Here is a 12,344-nt window from a genome sequence, read left to right as displayed (position 1 = left end):
TGCCTGCTCCAGGGGTCACAGGGCCAAGCCAGATAGAGGGTTGCTAGCGTCACTGGACACAAGATTGCTTTCCCACCGCTCCCCTTCCTCCAGCCCCTCTGCTCCACATCCGGAAACCTGGGTACCCTTCACCCACCTAGCTCTGTCCCACAGTGAGATTTATTGCTGGCTGCCCTGCCATCTGCCCCAGGGTAATAAATCAGGGCAGAGCAGCATTGCAATCACCCCAAGCATGAAGTGTATAAAAGGGGAAGGGCTAAGGGAGCCACAGAACCTCAGTGGATCTCAGAGAGAGCTCCAGACTGAGGGAAGGATGGATGGATGGAGAAGAATGCCTCGCTGGGGACTGCTGCTGCTGCTCTGGGGCTCCTGCACCTTCAGTCTCCCGACAGACACCACCACCTTTAAACGGTAATTGGTAACTCAGGCAGAGAAGGGGTGGGAGGGGTGCAGGGTTCCCACCTTCCCAACACCCTGACTTTTCCACGTGTGCTATCATTCAATCCTTACAATCAGCTGGACAGGGAGCTATGGACCTGTTCAGAGAGGTCAAGTGACTTGCCCAATAGATAACACTAGTAGTCAGGTATGGAAGCTGTGTCTTTTGCTTCCTGCCCAGAGCACCATGCTAACTAAGCACTGTAGAGAACTCAGAAGTATTAGGACATGCCTCTTGCCCTTGAGGAGCTCACAGCCTGAATATTAAGAAGTGTATGGGTGGTTGGGTGCTGTGGCTCCTGCCTGTAATCCCAGCCCTTTGGGAGGCTGAGGCGGATCACTTGAGGTCAGGAGTTTGAGACCAGCCTGGCCAACATGGGGAAACCCCATCTCTACTAAAAATACAAAAATCAGATGGGCATAGTGGCAGGCACTTATAATTCCCAGCTACTTGGGAGGCTGAGGCAGGAGAATCGTTTGAGCCTGGGAGGCGGCGGTTGCTGAGCCAAGATCGTGCCACTGCACTCCAGCCTGAGTGACAGAGTGAGACTTCATCTCAAAAAAAAAATGGGGGTGGGGGGGTGAGGCATGGGTACAGACTGAGCCACTGCACTCCAGCCTGGGTGATAGAGCCAGACCTTATCTAAAAGACTGAAGAAGGGGAAGACACAGCATTTGAGAGAAGACCTCACAGAGAAAGGGGTTTTCAGTCTGGGGACAGCAGATGTGACCAGCAGTCCTGAAGGTAGGAAGGCACATTTTAATCACGGTAATACTTGCTAAGCCTATAAAACGCTTAGGGTGTCACAGGATCTTTTCACATGTCTCATCTCAAGTCATGCCCCCAACAACTCAGCATTCCCACTTTGCAGATGAGGACACTGGGGCTCAGGGAGGTGATATGTAAGAGGCTAAGCCTCAGCACACACTGGGCCTTTTGCTTCCAAAACTGCTTTCCCTTGCTCTGAGGCTCTCAGAGAGTAATTGCTGGGTTGTGAGCACTGGGTAAGAGGATGGGTGCTTCAAAGCAGCTGCACCCCAGGATAAAGGTAGAGGAAAGTAAAAACATCTTCCCCTGCTGTTATCCAAAAGAGAAAAAGAATGGAATTGGGCAAGGGGTGGAGAGGGAATCCAGCTTTTGAAACAGAATTATAGGAATTTTGCTACCTGTTATGTGCAGAGCATCATGTGAGGCACTTGGGACAGCTGAATGAATGAGCTGCTTCTCAAGGTAAACATGTACATATATACGCTCACAATTTACATGTATTGAGCAGTGGGCACATGGTTTCATCTGCACAGTGACTCTGAGGTAGGTACTACCATTAGGCCCATTTTTAGAGGGGTTAATGGAGACTTAGAAGAGGCCCAGAGGCCGGGCGCGGTGGCTCAAGCCTGTAATCCCAGCACTTTGGGAGGCCGAGATGGGCGGATCATGAGGTCAGGAGATCGAGACCATCCTGGCTAACACGGTGAAACCCCGTCTCTACTAAAAAATACAAAAAAACTAGCCGAGCGAGGTGGTGGGCGCCTGTAGTCCCAGCTACTCCGGAGGCTGAGGCAGGAGAATGGCGTAAACTCGGGAGGCGGAGCTTGCAGTGAGCTGAGATCCGGCCACTGCACTCCAGCCTGGGTGGTAAGGGGATTCAGGCATGCCCCCTGCAACCACTGTCTTCACCACCATATGGCACCAGTTCCACATGCTGTACAGTGCAGGCTGTGAGACTCAAGGAAAAACAGAGCAGAGGCCCAAGGGAAGGTGAGGCCAGTGTGGGCTGGAGGCCTTGGGGCAAGCTTCTTGGAGGTGGGTGTACATGTTGGGGCTTGGAGGACTAAAGAACTGGGAGGAAAGGGAAGGGGAGAAGAAAAGGATTTTCTGAAAAGGAAATGGCAAAAAGTGAAAGTCCAAACCATAGGCTGCTGTGAGTAAATAGTGGGAAATGCAAACCATAGGCTGCTGTGAGTAAATAGTGGGGTCAAACCTCTGACCCTCCATTTTCCCATCTGTAAAGTGGGAGTAATAAAATCATCCACCTTATGAAAGCAAATAAAATAATGATTGTGAAAATATTTTGGTAACAGTAAACTGTGATAGGAAGATAACAAATCATTTCTGTTACAATACCATGCTGATAGGCATAAAAGTTGCATTCATGTCCATGGGCAAAATGGGAGTCAGTAGAATGCATGGGACGCAGGAATGATGTAGGAAGGAAAGGGTAGTGTAAGTATAGGAGGACTGGCTGCTGAGAAGAAAGTAGAAGGAAGAGGGAATCTCCCTGTGTATGGGAAAGTCTATTGCAGAGTCAACTTGGGCTTCCATCCTGGGATCTTCCAGTGAACAGCTAGAGACATCTTCCTCTGGGCTTTGGCAAACAGCCTTTATGTCGGGACCCAGGGGGCCCTATATGGGAAATAAGGCCAGACACATGATCTGAATCCCTGCTGCAACATTTCTGAGTCAACCTTCGTCCCCGTGAATCTTCATTTTTCTCATCTATAAAATGAATGACAGCTAGCTTGTTGGAGAGCTCTCAGTAGCAACTCAGGAGAGTCAGTTTCCCAGGTCTCTTTAATTCTGCCTCTCAAAGGTGATGGGAAAACATCTGGACAAGAAGCCAAGGAACTGGAACACATCTCTCCAAGGACGAGGTGCACGGCGCTCTGAAGATGCTGGCTTCTCTCTATGCCCAACCCAGCTCAGGGGATCCTCTCCACCACAGCCCTGGTTGGGTGCCTGTCCGCTGGTATCCTGGAGACCTCGCAGCTGCTGTGGGCATCTGCCGCCACCTAGCGGCCTCCCATAGCACTGTCTCCCCACCAGCCCCTAGCTTTGACAGGGGCACTCCCTGGCATTCGTCTCTTCAGAGGGAATGTCTGTGCCTGTTTCCCGTCTGTCCTCCTGCCAGCTGGAGTTCCTTAAAGGCGGTCATGATCGTTATCTTTCTAGCTCCAGTTTCCAGCACAGTAAGGCACAAAGTAGTTGTTCAGCAGGTGATTATGGAATAAATGAATGAACGGACCAATAAACAAATAGCCTTGCCTAATCAAAATTAGGCAACAGAAGGAAGTCACTTCAGGGTTATTTAATCCGCGGGCAGCTGACTCCTCTAAATTGACTCTTGACAAGAGGTAACTCTTATAAATGCTCCAGAGGCCTTCAGGGACAGAGGTGATTTCCAGGTGGCTGGGCTAACATTAAAGGTGGTTGTACCAAAAGCAGGGATTTGGCCTCAGGGACTCTACCGTTATGGTGGAGGTACAGCACTTTTCTATTTTTGCTTCCTCCACCATGGGCCAGGATCTTCCTCAAGAGGATGCCCTCAATCCGAGAAAGCCTGAAGGAACGAGGTGTGGACATGGCCAGACTTGGTCCCGAGTGGAGCCAGTCCATGAAGAGGCTGGCCCTTGGCAACACCACCTCCTCCGTGATCCTCACTAACTACATGGATGTGAGTGCCTGGCTCAGCCCCTCGCTCCCTCCCTGTCTCCTTTCCCCCATGGACCTAGGGCTTTCTTTACCACAAAACTCACCCTTCCCATGCTGTGTTTGACGAAGGCGCTGAGGAACACGTGAGCACCCTAGAAAATTCTGATTTTCTGGTTGGAAAGCCTGAGCACAGAAGACAGGAAGGCACCCAGGGGCCATTCAGGGGCAGGGATAGGTTTGGAACTCAGCCCAGGCCTTAAGCCAGGTGTCTCAGGTGGGTGGGAAGGGGTGTGTGACTCAGGTGGGAGCTTCTGTGACCGGGTCCAGCACAGTCTGACGGCTTGTTGCCCCAGTAGATTCTCAAGGGTCAAGTTCGCATCCTGCTTCATTCTCAATGTTTTGATTTCGCCATCTTGTCTTACTGAGATTCCCAGTTTCTGGGATGCCATGGGGCGATGCTAAGCCTCTGACCAGTTCCTGCAGGACAACAGAAACCCCGAGAGGCTACAGGACCTCACCTGGGCCAAATCTTACCCTGACAGCCAAGGGTGAAGCCAGACAAGACCCCAAAACCCAAGGTCCCCTGAGCCCCTCCAGCCCTCTCTTTTTACCCCACAGACCCAGTACTATGGCGAGATTGGCATCGGCACCCCACCCCAGACCTTCAAAGTCATCTTTGACACTGGTTCGTCCAACGTTTGGGTGCCCTCCTCCAAGTGCAGCCGTCTCTACACTGCCTGTGGTGAGACCTAAGACCCACAGTGCCTCTCCCCAATCCCCCTGCCCTACTGTACATGAGCAATCCTGCCCCACACCTAGCTCCCATCCCTCTTGCCACCAAGGGAGTGCCTTCCTCTCTGCCTCTGCACCCACTGACCCTGACACTCAGGGGAGAGAGGAAGACGTCTCCCATTTTTCTGATATAGCCACCAAGGTTTAAAAAAAAAAAAAAAAAGAAAGCTCCAAGAACCCCTGACCACTCAGAAGGCCACTTCCCAGTCTTCCTGAGATTGAGACAGGACTGAATTCTCAAACCCATCCCAGGCACTCGGAACTCTTCCATCCCTAGTCTTAACCAACAACCTCTTACTGGGCACTTACTCTGTGCCCAGCATCTTCTCTGGTGTTATCAGTGTTAGTGATTACTTTAAATTCCTTCATTTAGGACAAAATTATCAAGGTATGGGCACATTAGGGGGGCCCAAGAAATCCAGTCCTTGATTGATGAAGCACATATTCCAAGCCCCCAGACCCTAGAGTCACTCGTCCCTGTACCTAAGCTAAGCCCTAAGCCACACCAGCCATACCCACAATGCACCCTGCCTCTGAGTCCCCCTGTCTGGGCCACTCTTGGACAAACCTGAGCCTCTGTCCCCCTGTCAGTGTATCACAAGCTCTTCGATGCTTCGGATTCCTCCAGCTACAAGCACAATGGAACAGAACTCACCCTCCGCTATTCAACAGGGACAGTCAGTGGCTTTCTGAGTCAGGACATCATCACCGTAAGTGGGGTTGCCCTAGGTCACCTGCTCCCAACCCCTTCTGTCTCCAGGCCTCTCCTGACCCTCCAGGGGCCATACCTGCGGGGAGGTGCACTGCCGCCCACTTGGAGCCTGGGGAGCTGAGGAACACCCCGCTCTGCCACATCTGGCTGTTGCTGCAAAGCAGCAGTACCTATGGGGGAGCAAGCTTGGGCCACGGGCTTAACTGTTGGGTGGTTTATGGATGTTTTTGCATCTGACTTGCACGTAGGGCTTGTCGTGAGCCCCATGGCTGCAGTCAAGTAACTTGTCCAAGTTCACCAGCTCTGACTGGGCTACACCCTAGTCTGAAATCCAGGGTCAGGGTCAGGCTGAGTTTTAGGGTCAGGCATAGGTTTTAAGGTCACAGTTGAGGTTGACTCTGGGATTCAGGTCAAGTCCTGCTTTTCTTTTTATTTGGCTCATGTCTGACCCTTTCCTCATTCTGGAGTTTCTCAGGCCCTGCTCCATCAGAGTTAGGGGAGGGGCACACATGGGACCTGACAGAAAATCAGGGTGATTCCTGCCTCCTTCCCTTTTTCTGTGAACTCAGATATAAAGAAGGGAGAAGGGCAAGCTTGGCTGTGCTGAAGAAACCCTTCGCCCATGATAAGCGTGGGGGCCAAGACCTAGTCCTGCCGGGCACGAAAGCTGGGCCACTGGGGAGGGGGAGGAGCTCTTGACAGCTTTTCTTTTGCTGCTTGGCAGGACCACCCTCTCAGCCTCTGCTGTCCGATCCCTGGTCAACTCCAGCTCTCTCTCGGCTCTGCGGCACAGACGTGTATAGGCATACACATTGGCATACACAGAGTGTGTGCGTGCAGAGTTGAGGAAACACTCTTACCCCAATTTCTGTACCCTGAAGCCTGTGTGCCCCTGGGATCCCTAGTGTGGAAGCCCAAACCAGACTCCAGCCAAGGAGTGGGCAGTGGGCTTGGTCTCCTCTGGTCCTTCCTCCCACAGGTGGGTGGAATCACAGTGACACAGATGTTTGGAGAGGTCACGGAGATGCCTGCCTTACCCTTCATGCTGGCCGAGTTTGACGGGGTTGTGGGCATGGGCTTCATCGAACAGGCCATTGGCAGGGTCACCCCTATCTTCGACAACATCCTCTCCCAAGGCGTGCTAAAAGAGGACGTCTTCTCTTTCTACTACAACAGGTGGGGACTGGGACTCCAGGGGCTGAGGTGGGGGGAGAGGAGGGGAGAAGAGCTGGGGAGTGGAAGGAGAGCCTGGGCCAGAATTGTTAAGTGTTTGTGATTAGGTGACAGTCAATTAATATCTAGAACTGTACTAGCCAATATGGAAGGCACCATTGAAATTTAAATTAATTCAGTACAGTTAAGCATCAATTAAGCATTCAACTGGTGGCTCTTAGTTGCACTAGCCACATGTCAAATGTCTGGCAGCTGTGGTGGCTAGTAACTACGGTTTTGGACAGTGCAGATAGAGAACATTCTCAGCTTGGCAGGACATTCTAATGGACGGTACCACTCTGGAACAAGAAGAGATGCAAGGTGGGGGTGATGGGAAATAAGGGATTACCATGACCTGGAGCCCTGCCTGTGAGGGCCATGGCTCCTCCCACACAGAGACAGCCAACTTCAGTCATCCATTAGATCCTTCATTTGTCTGCCCACTCATCAGTTCAGTAAATGCTATGTGCCAAGCACTGTGTGAGGCTCTGGGGATGCAGCAGTGAACACAGTGAACAAGGCAGAACCTGTACTCCCCTACCCACATAGAGCTTACAGGCTAACAGGGAAGACAAGACATATTCCAATGTAATGAGTGTCACAGGCAGGCAGCGAGTGTGGTGCTGCAAACCATGGATGCTTTTCAATTCTAGGCTGAGCTTATATGCAGCTCAGCCAGCCTTGGGGAAGCTGTTGTCAGCTCTTGAGCAGGGTTGGGCTCTACTCCAAACTGCTGGGCTCAGAAAGATGGCATGAGTTGGAGACAAGAGAGCTGGAGGCAAAAGGGGCCAGGTGCAGTGGCTCATGCCTGTAATCCCAGAACTTTGGGAGGCCAAGGCAAGAGGATCGCTTGAGCCCAGGAGTTAAGGCTGCAGTGAGCGGTGATTATGCCACTGCACTCCAGCTGAGGCAACAGAGTGAGATCCAGTCTCAGAAAAAGAAAAAAAAAGTCAAAAGGGTAAGAACATGAGGCCAGTGGCAAAAAGAATAGAGGAGAGGATCAGAGTTCAGAGAAATCTCACAGTAAAATGGAGAGGAGTCTCTGGTGTGGTGATAGAAAGGGAGGCCTTGAGAAAAGACCAATTGGTGGCTCTGCAGTCAGAGGTGGTCTTTAGACGAGCCATTTTAGAGGAGGTGGGGGCAAGGCCAGATGGCAAGCAGTTAAGAGGTGGATGACGTGGGTGTCAGGAAGTGGAGGTCATGAGATGTAGGTTGCCCTGGGACATTCAACAGGGAAGGGAATGGGGGGTGGCGTGGGGGGTGAGATCCAGAAGCAGAAAAGGAAGGGTGGGTGTTTTTAAATGCTAGAGGATGCTCGAGTGATGCCTGTAGGTGGAGGAAGAAGCCAATGGAAAGAAAGAGATTAAAAATGTGGAAAGAATAGGAGCTAAATGGGGGCACTGGAGTTTGAAGGCCATGAAAGAGATGAGGTTCCAGCAGACAGGAAGAAGCTAGGCTTTGCAGAGGAGAGGGCTGGCTTCTTCCTTTATCTTGAGATGGGAAGGAGGGAACATCCAGAGACATCCTGAAGTATTGAGAGAGAGGCAGTAGGGAATTTGTGCTAGCACATACACATACATTCCAAATTTATAAAAACACAAGTTGCAGTTGCACAAAATAACATATGCACACCTACACACCCATGCACACATGTGCATGTGTGAATTCTAGTATGAATTCTGGAAAAACACATCACACACACATGCATGCCCTGGAGACTAGGCCTACAGTAGTCCCTGAGCCAAGCGCAGTGTAGAGGAAAGGAAGGCGAGGGGAATCAGCTCCAGACGGGGCACCAGGAGCCTGGCTCCAGTCCCCCACTTGTTCACTCATGGACTGGGTAACTTCAGGCAAGTGACTTCGCCTCTTAGTGATTCCATTGCCTGAAGGACAAAGAGAGTACATAACACCCACCCTGTCAAACAGCAGGGCTGATGAGGTTGGCGTGAAATGAAGCTTCCTTTCTGCTGTCTCTCTTTCTCTGCAGAGATTCCGAGTAAGGAGACAAAACCCCCACATGGCTGTGACCTTCCATACTCCCTGAGCACCTGACCCAGAATTACACATGCCACCGGCCCAAAACTCGCAGCAGCAAGCCCAGCCTCCACTAGATGCCGAAGTTCTCTGTCCCTCCTTCCTGCTCTCTCCATGCCCCCTGCCCACACCTAACAGCCTCCCCAGGGTCCCCTCCCCTGCACCTGCTCAGTCAGCAGCAACCCAAGAGTGAGGGGCGTCCATTTGTGTCTTGTTCACATCCACTCACTGTTCTCGTACCTGCTCCTTTTCTGTGACCTCTCTGGGGATGCTTTTTGGGGAACAGCTGGACTACCCTGGAACAACCTCTGGCTGGGCTTGGGGAGGGAAGAAAGGCGGAGAAGCAGTATGTTCTGCATGCTTCCCAACGACAGCTCTGAGCCTGGCTGTCTGTCCCATATTCCTGCGCCCTAGAGCCCTCTGTCCTGCCCGGCACACTTGTGCAACCTTCCCCGATTGCCTGAGTTGCTGGGTCCCAGAGGTTATGGGTTTCCAAGAGCTTCTGATCTTTCCTTTAGGAATTCCCAGTCGCTGGGAGGACAGATTGTGCTGGGAGGCAGCGACCCCCAGCATTACGAAGGGAATTTCCACTATATCAACCTCATCAAGACTGGCATCTGGCAGATTCAAATGAAGGGGTCAGAAATCCTCAACCCTCTCCGGGCTCCAAAAATTGCTGATGTCATTGAGGTTGGGGAGGGTGGGAAGGACAGCGTTACCATCCTGCCCTCTTTCCAAATGCAGCCACTTCTTAAGCACAGCCACCATTTGCTCTCTGCCTGCTTTGTCCAGGCTGGGAAACAGAGAAGGGAAGGGCCTGGGGAGAAGTGGTGGAGGGCGACAGTACCTTCCCTCCTCCATTCACTGCCTCAACGGGCCACCACCGTGGCCTCCACCAACCCACCCACACTCAGGAAGGACACGCAGCCTGGAGGTGCCCCATCAGCCTTCTGTCTGTCTGTCTGACTGTGGCCTCCCCCAGGGTGTCTGTGGGGTCATCCACCTTGCTCTGTGAAGACGGCTGCCTGGCATTGGTGGACACTGGTGCATCCTACATCTCAGGTTCTACCAGCTCCATAGAGAAGCTCATGGAGGCCTTGGGGGCCAAGAAGAGGCTGTTTGATGTAAGAAGCCAAAGAGGGAAGGTGCTGTGGGTGGGGGGAGCGCCACCTGGTATCAGCTCACAAATCCCCCAGGCAGATGAGGCCGTCTCAGGCCGTCGCTTGTTCACCTCACACTCTCCACACGTGTGGCTGGTCACCCATGGAGCGGGGCACTGTGCCCAACCCTCCCAGCAGAGAGGCCAGGCCACCAGCGCAGGACTCCTCGTCTGCTGAGACGTCTTCCATACTCAAGGAGGCTCCCTTTGCCCCCCACCCCAGTATGTCGTGAAGTGTAACGAGGGCCCTACACTCCCTGACATCTCTTTCCACCTGGGAGGCAAAGAATACACGCTCACCAGCGCGGACTATGTATTTCAGGTGAGGTTCGAGTCGGCCCCCTCGGTGGTAGGGAGGAAGGCTGGACAGAGACCCTCAAAGGGGGACAGATTACAATGCATAGATCATGTTAGAAATGTAGTTCTCAAACTTGGCTGTGCATGTCACCTGCAGAGCTTTGAAAAATCCTGGTACCTGGGCCACATCCCATACCTATTAAATTAGAACCTCTAGAAGTGGCACCTGGGGTTCAGTTTCCTAGGTGATTCCAATGTGTGGCCATATTTGGGCATCACTGTGCCTGTTCCCTCATCTCCATTTTCTCATCAAATACTCCCAATAATCCTATGCTCCTATATTCTTATCCTCTTTTCATAATCAGTAGGCTTAGAGAAGTTGAACAACTTGTCTAGGATCAGAAGCTAAGGCAAACTGTAATCTCCTGAAGGAAGCACGGTGCCTGATGCATTGTTTGCCTGGCATCTAGCACAGGGGCTAAACACAGGAGTGGTACAGTCCACAATGGGGCAAAAAGGCCAAGATGTGAGGGAGGCCCAGTGTGGCTAGGGGAGACATGGAGGTGAGAAGGGGAATGTTGCTGAAGACAGTTGCTGGGGTCAGGCAAGGTGAAAGGAGAATGGTCATGTGCTGGGTATGGAGAAATTCTCCCCCTTCCTGCCAGGAATCCTACAGTAGTAAAAAGCTGTGCACACTGGCCATCCACGCCATGGATATCCCGCCGCCCACTGGACCCACCTGGGCCCTGGGCGCCACCTTCATCCGAAAGTTCTACACAGAGTTTGATCGGCGTAACAACCGCATTGGCTTCGCCTTGGCCCGCTGAGGCCCTCTGCTGCCCAGGCAGGCCCAGCCTTCAGCCCTGGCCCAGAGCAGGAACACTCTCTGAGATGCCCCTCTGCCTGGGCTTATGCCCTCACATGGAGACACTGGATGTGGAGCTCCTGCTGCATCCATGCCCTGACCCCTGCACCCGCCCTTCCCTGCTTTGAGGACAAACAGAATAAAGACTTCATGTTCACAGCCTGTCGCATCTGGGTTCACTAGGGTTTAGAACAGAGGGAGGGGCTGCATGATCATGTGTGGACAGGAATGTGACACGGACAAGCTACACATTCGCCTCGCACACAGGTTCTTGCATGCAGGGATGATGCCATCCATCGGCCATCAATAGGACTCAGGTGGAGCTGTTTACACAACCTCCGGTGGGAAGTCTGAAGAGAGCCGGAACCAAGCTCCCTTTAGTCCCTCAGGGACCAAGGCCAATGCTGTGGCAGTAGACTACGGGTCAGAAAGTTCACCCGGCTCACAGGAGCCAGCTCTGAGTTCAGACTGCTCTGCTGAGCAAGTCAGCCCTGTCTCTTGTCCCTGCAAAACTCCCCTCAGCTCTCCTTATCCACTGCAGATGCCCCAGCCCTGCCCCATGTAGCCATTTACACAGGCATTCTAAGGCACTACCACCTAAAATCATAGAACACCAGAGATCCAGGCAATACTTCCACTTTACAGGTGGGGAAACTGAGGCCCAGAGAATGGCAGGCCTTGCCCAAGATTACTTGGTCAAGAATCAAGTAGTGAAGAATACTGAAAGATAGTGAAGAATCAAGACTGGAACCCAGCCTGCCTGACTTGGGTCCTGGAGGCTTTCCACCTCATCATAAGCAGTTGGTACTGTCATACTTACAGTGCTTCATGCACGCTGGTATGGGGCCACATACACAAGCACACAGGTGCACACACACTGCTATCCTCCATCCCATCCACCAGGGACTCCTCAGACTGAAGTCTCTTCTCCCACTCTCATTCTTTGGGCTGTCTTCAGGGCATGTGTAACTTGGGGAATGAGAAATCAGCATCCACCTGGAGCCACTGAAGCCATCACTCTTCACCATAGTTGCTCACCTCTCTTTTGACAGAAAGTCGTGAGGCACTGAGTGGCTCAACCAGGCCCTCAGTACCTCTGGGAGCCATCTGCAAGAGTCCATGAGCAGTACCAAGAGCCAGAGCCTGGCCTTCAGGACCCTGGACTCCCACTTATTCTCCATGTTCCCTTGTCCTGCGCAGCTGTGCTTCCTGACGGCAAAGGAAGTGTTGGAGGCCATTGTCTTTTCCAGCTCCATCCTGGAGCTCCGTGACCTTAAGAAGGCAGACACGACTCCCATTATCTCCTTCACTGTCCAGTATGGTAGGCACATGTGGCTACTTACACTAAAATTAAAAGTAATTAAAATTGAATAAAATCGGCAGGGCGCGGTGGCTCACACCTATA

The 12,344-nt window shown here is 52.3% G+C and overlaps 1 protein-coding gene across 1 annotated transcript; it reads left to right on the top strand.

Annotated features, from left to right (window-relative positions):
• The first annotated feature begins 275 nt into the window (after nucleotides 1-275).
• On the top strand, nucleotides 276-11,101 carry REN (renin). Its single transcript, XM_023186981.1, has 10 exons — nucleotides 276-411; nucleotides 3,740-3,890; nucleotides 4,487-4,610; nucleotides 5,252-5,370; nucleotides 6,352-6,548; nucleotides 8,572-8,580; nucleotides 9,137-9,256; nucleotides 9,601-9,742; nucleotides 10,001-10,099; nucleotides 10,740-11,101. Exons 1-10 carry the CDS (start codon nucleotides 314-316, stop codon nucleotides 10,899-10,901), a joined length of 1,221 nt encoding a protein of 406 aa, XP_023042749.1. The 5' UTR covers nucleotides 276-313; the 3' UTR covers nucleotides 10,902-11,101.
• Nucleotides 11,102-12,344: the final 1,243 nt, after the last annotated feature.

This window comes from Piliocolobus tephrosceles, chromosome 1 (genome assembly GCF_002776525.5).
Source record: "Piliocolobus tephrosceles isolate RC106 chromosome 1, ASM277652v3, whole genome shotgun sequence".
Lineage (NCBI taxonomy): Eukaryota > Metazoa > Chordata > Mammalia > Primates > Cercopithecidae > Piliocolobus > Piliocolobus tephrosceles.
Note: the sequence above shows the minus strand (reverse complement) of the source record. Positions and strands in the feature narration are given on the sequence as shown.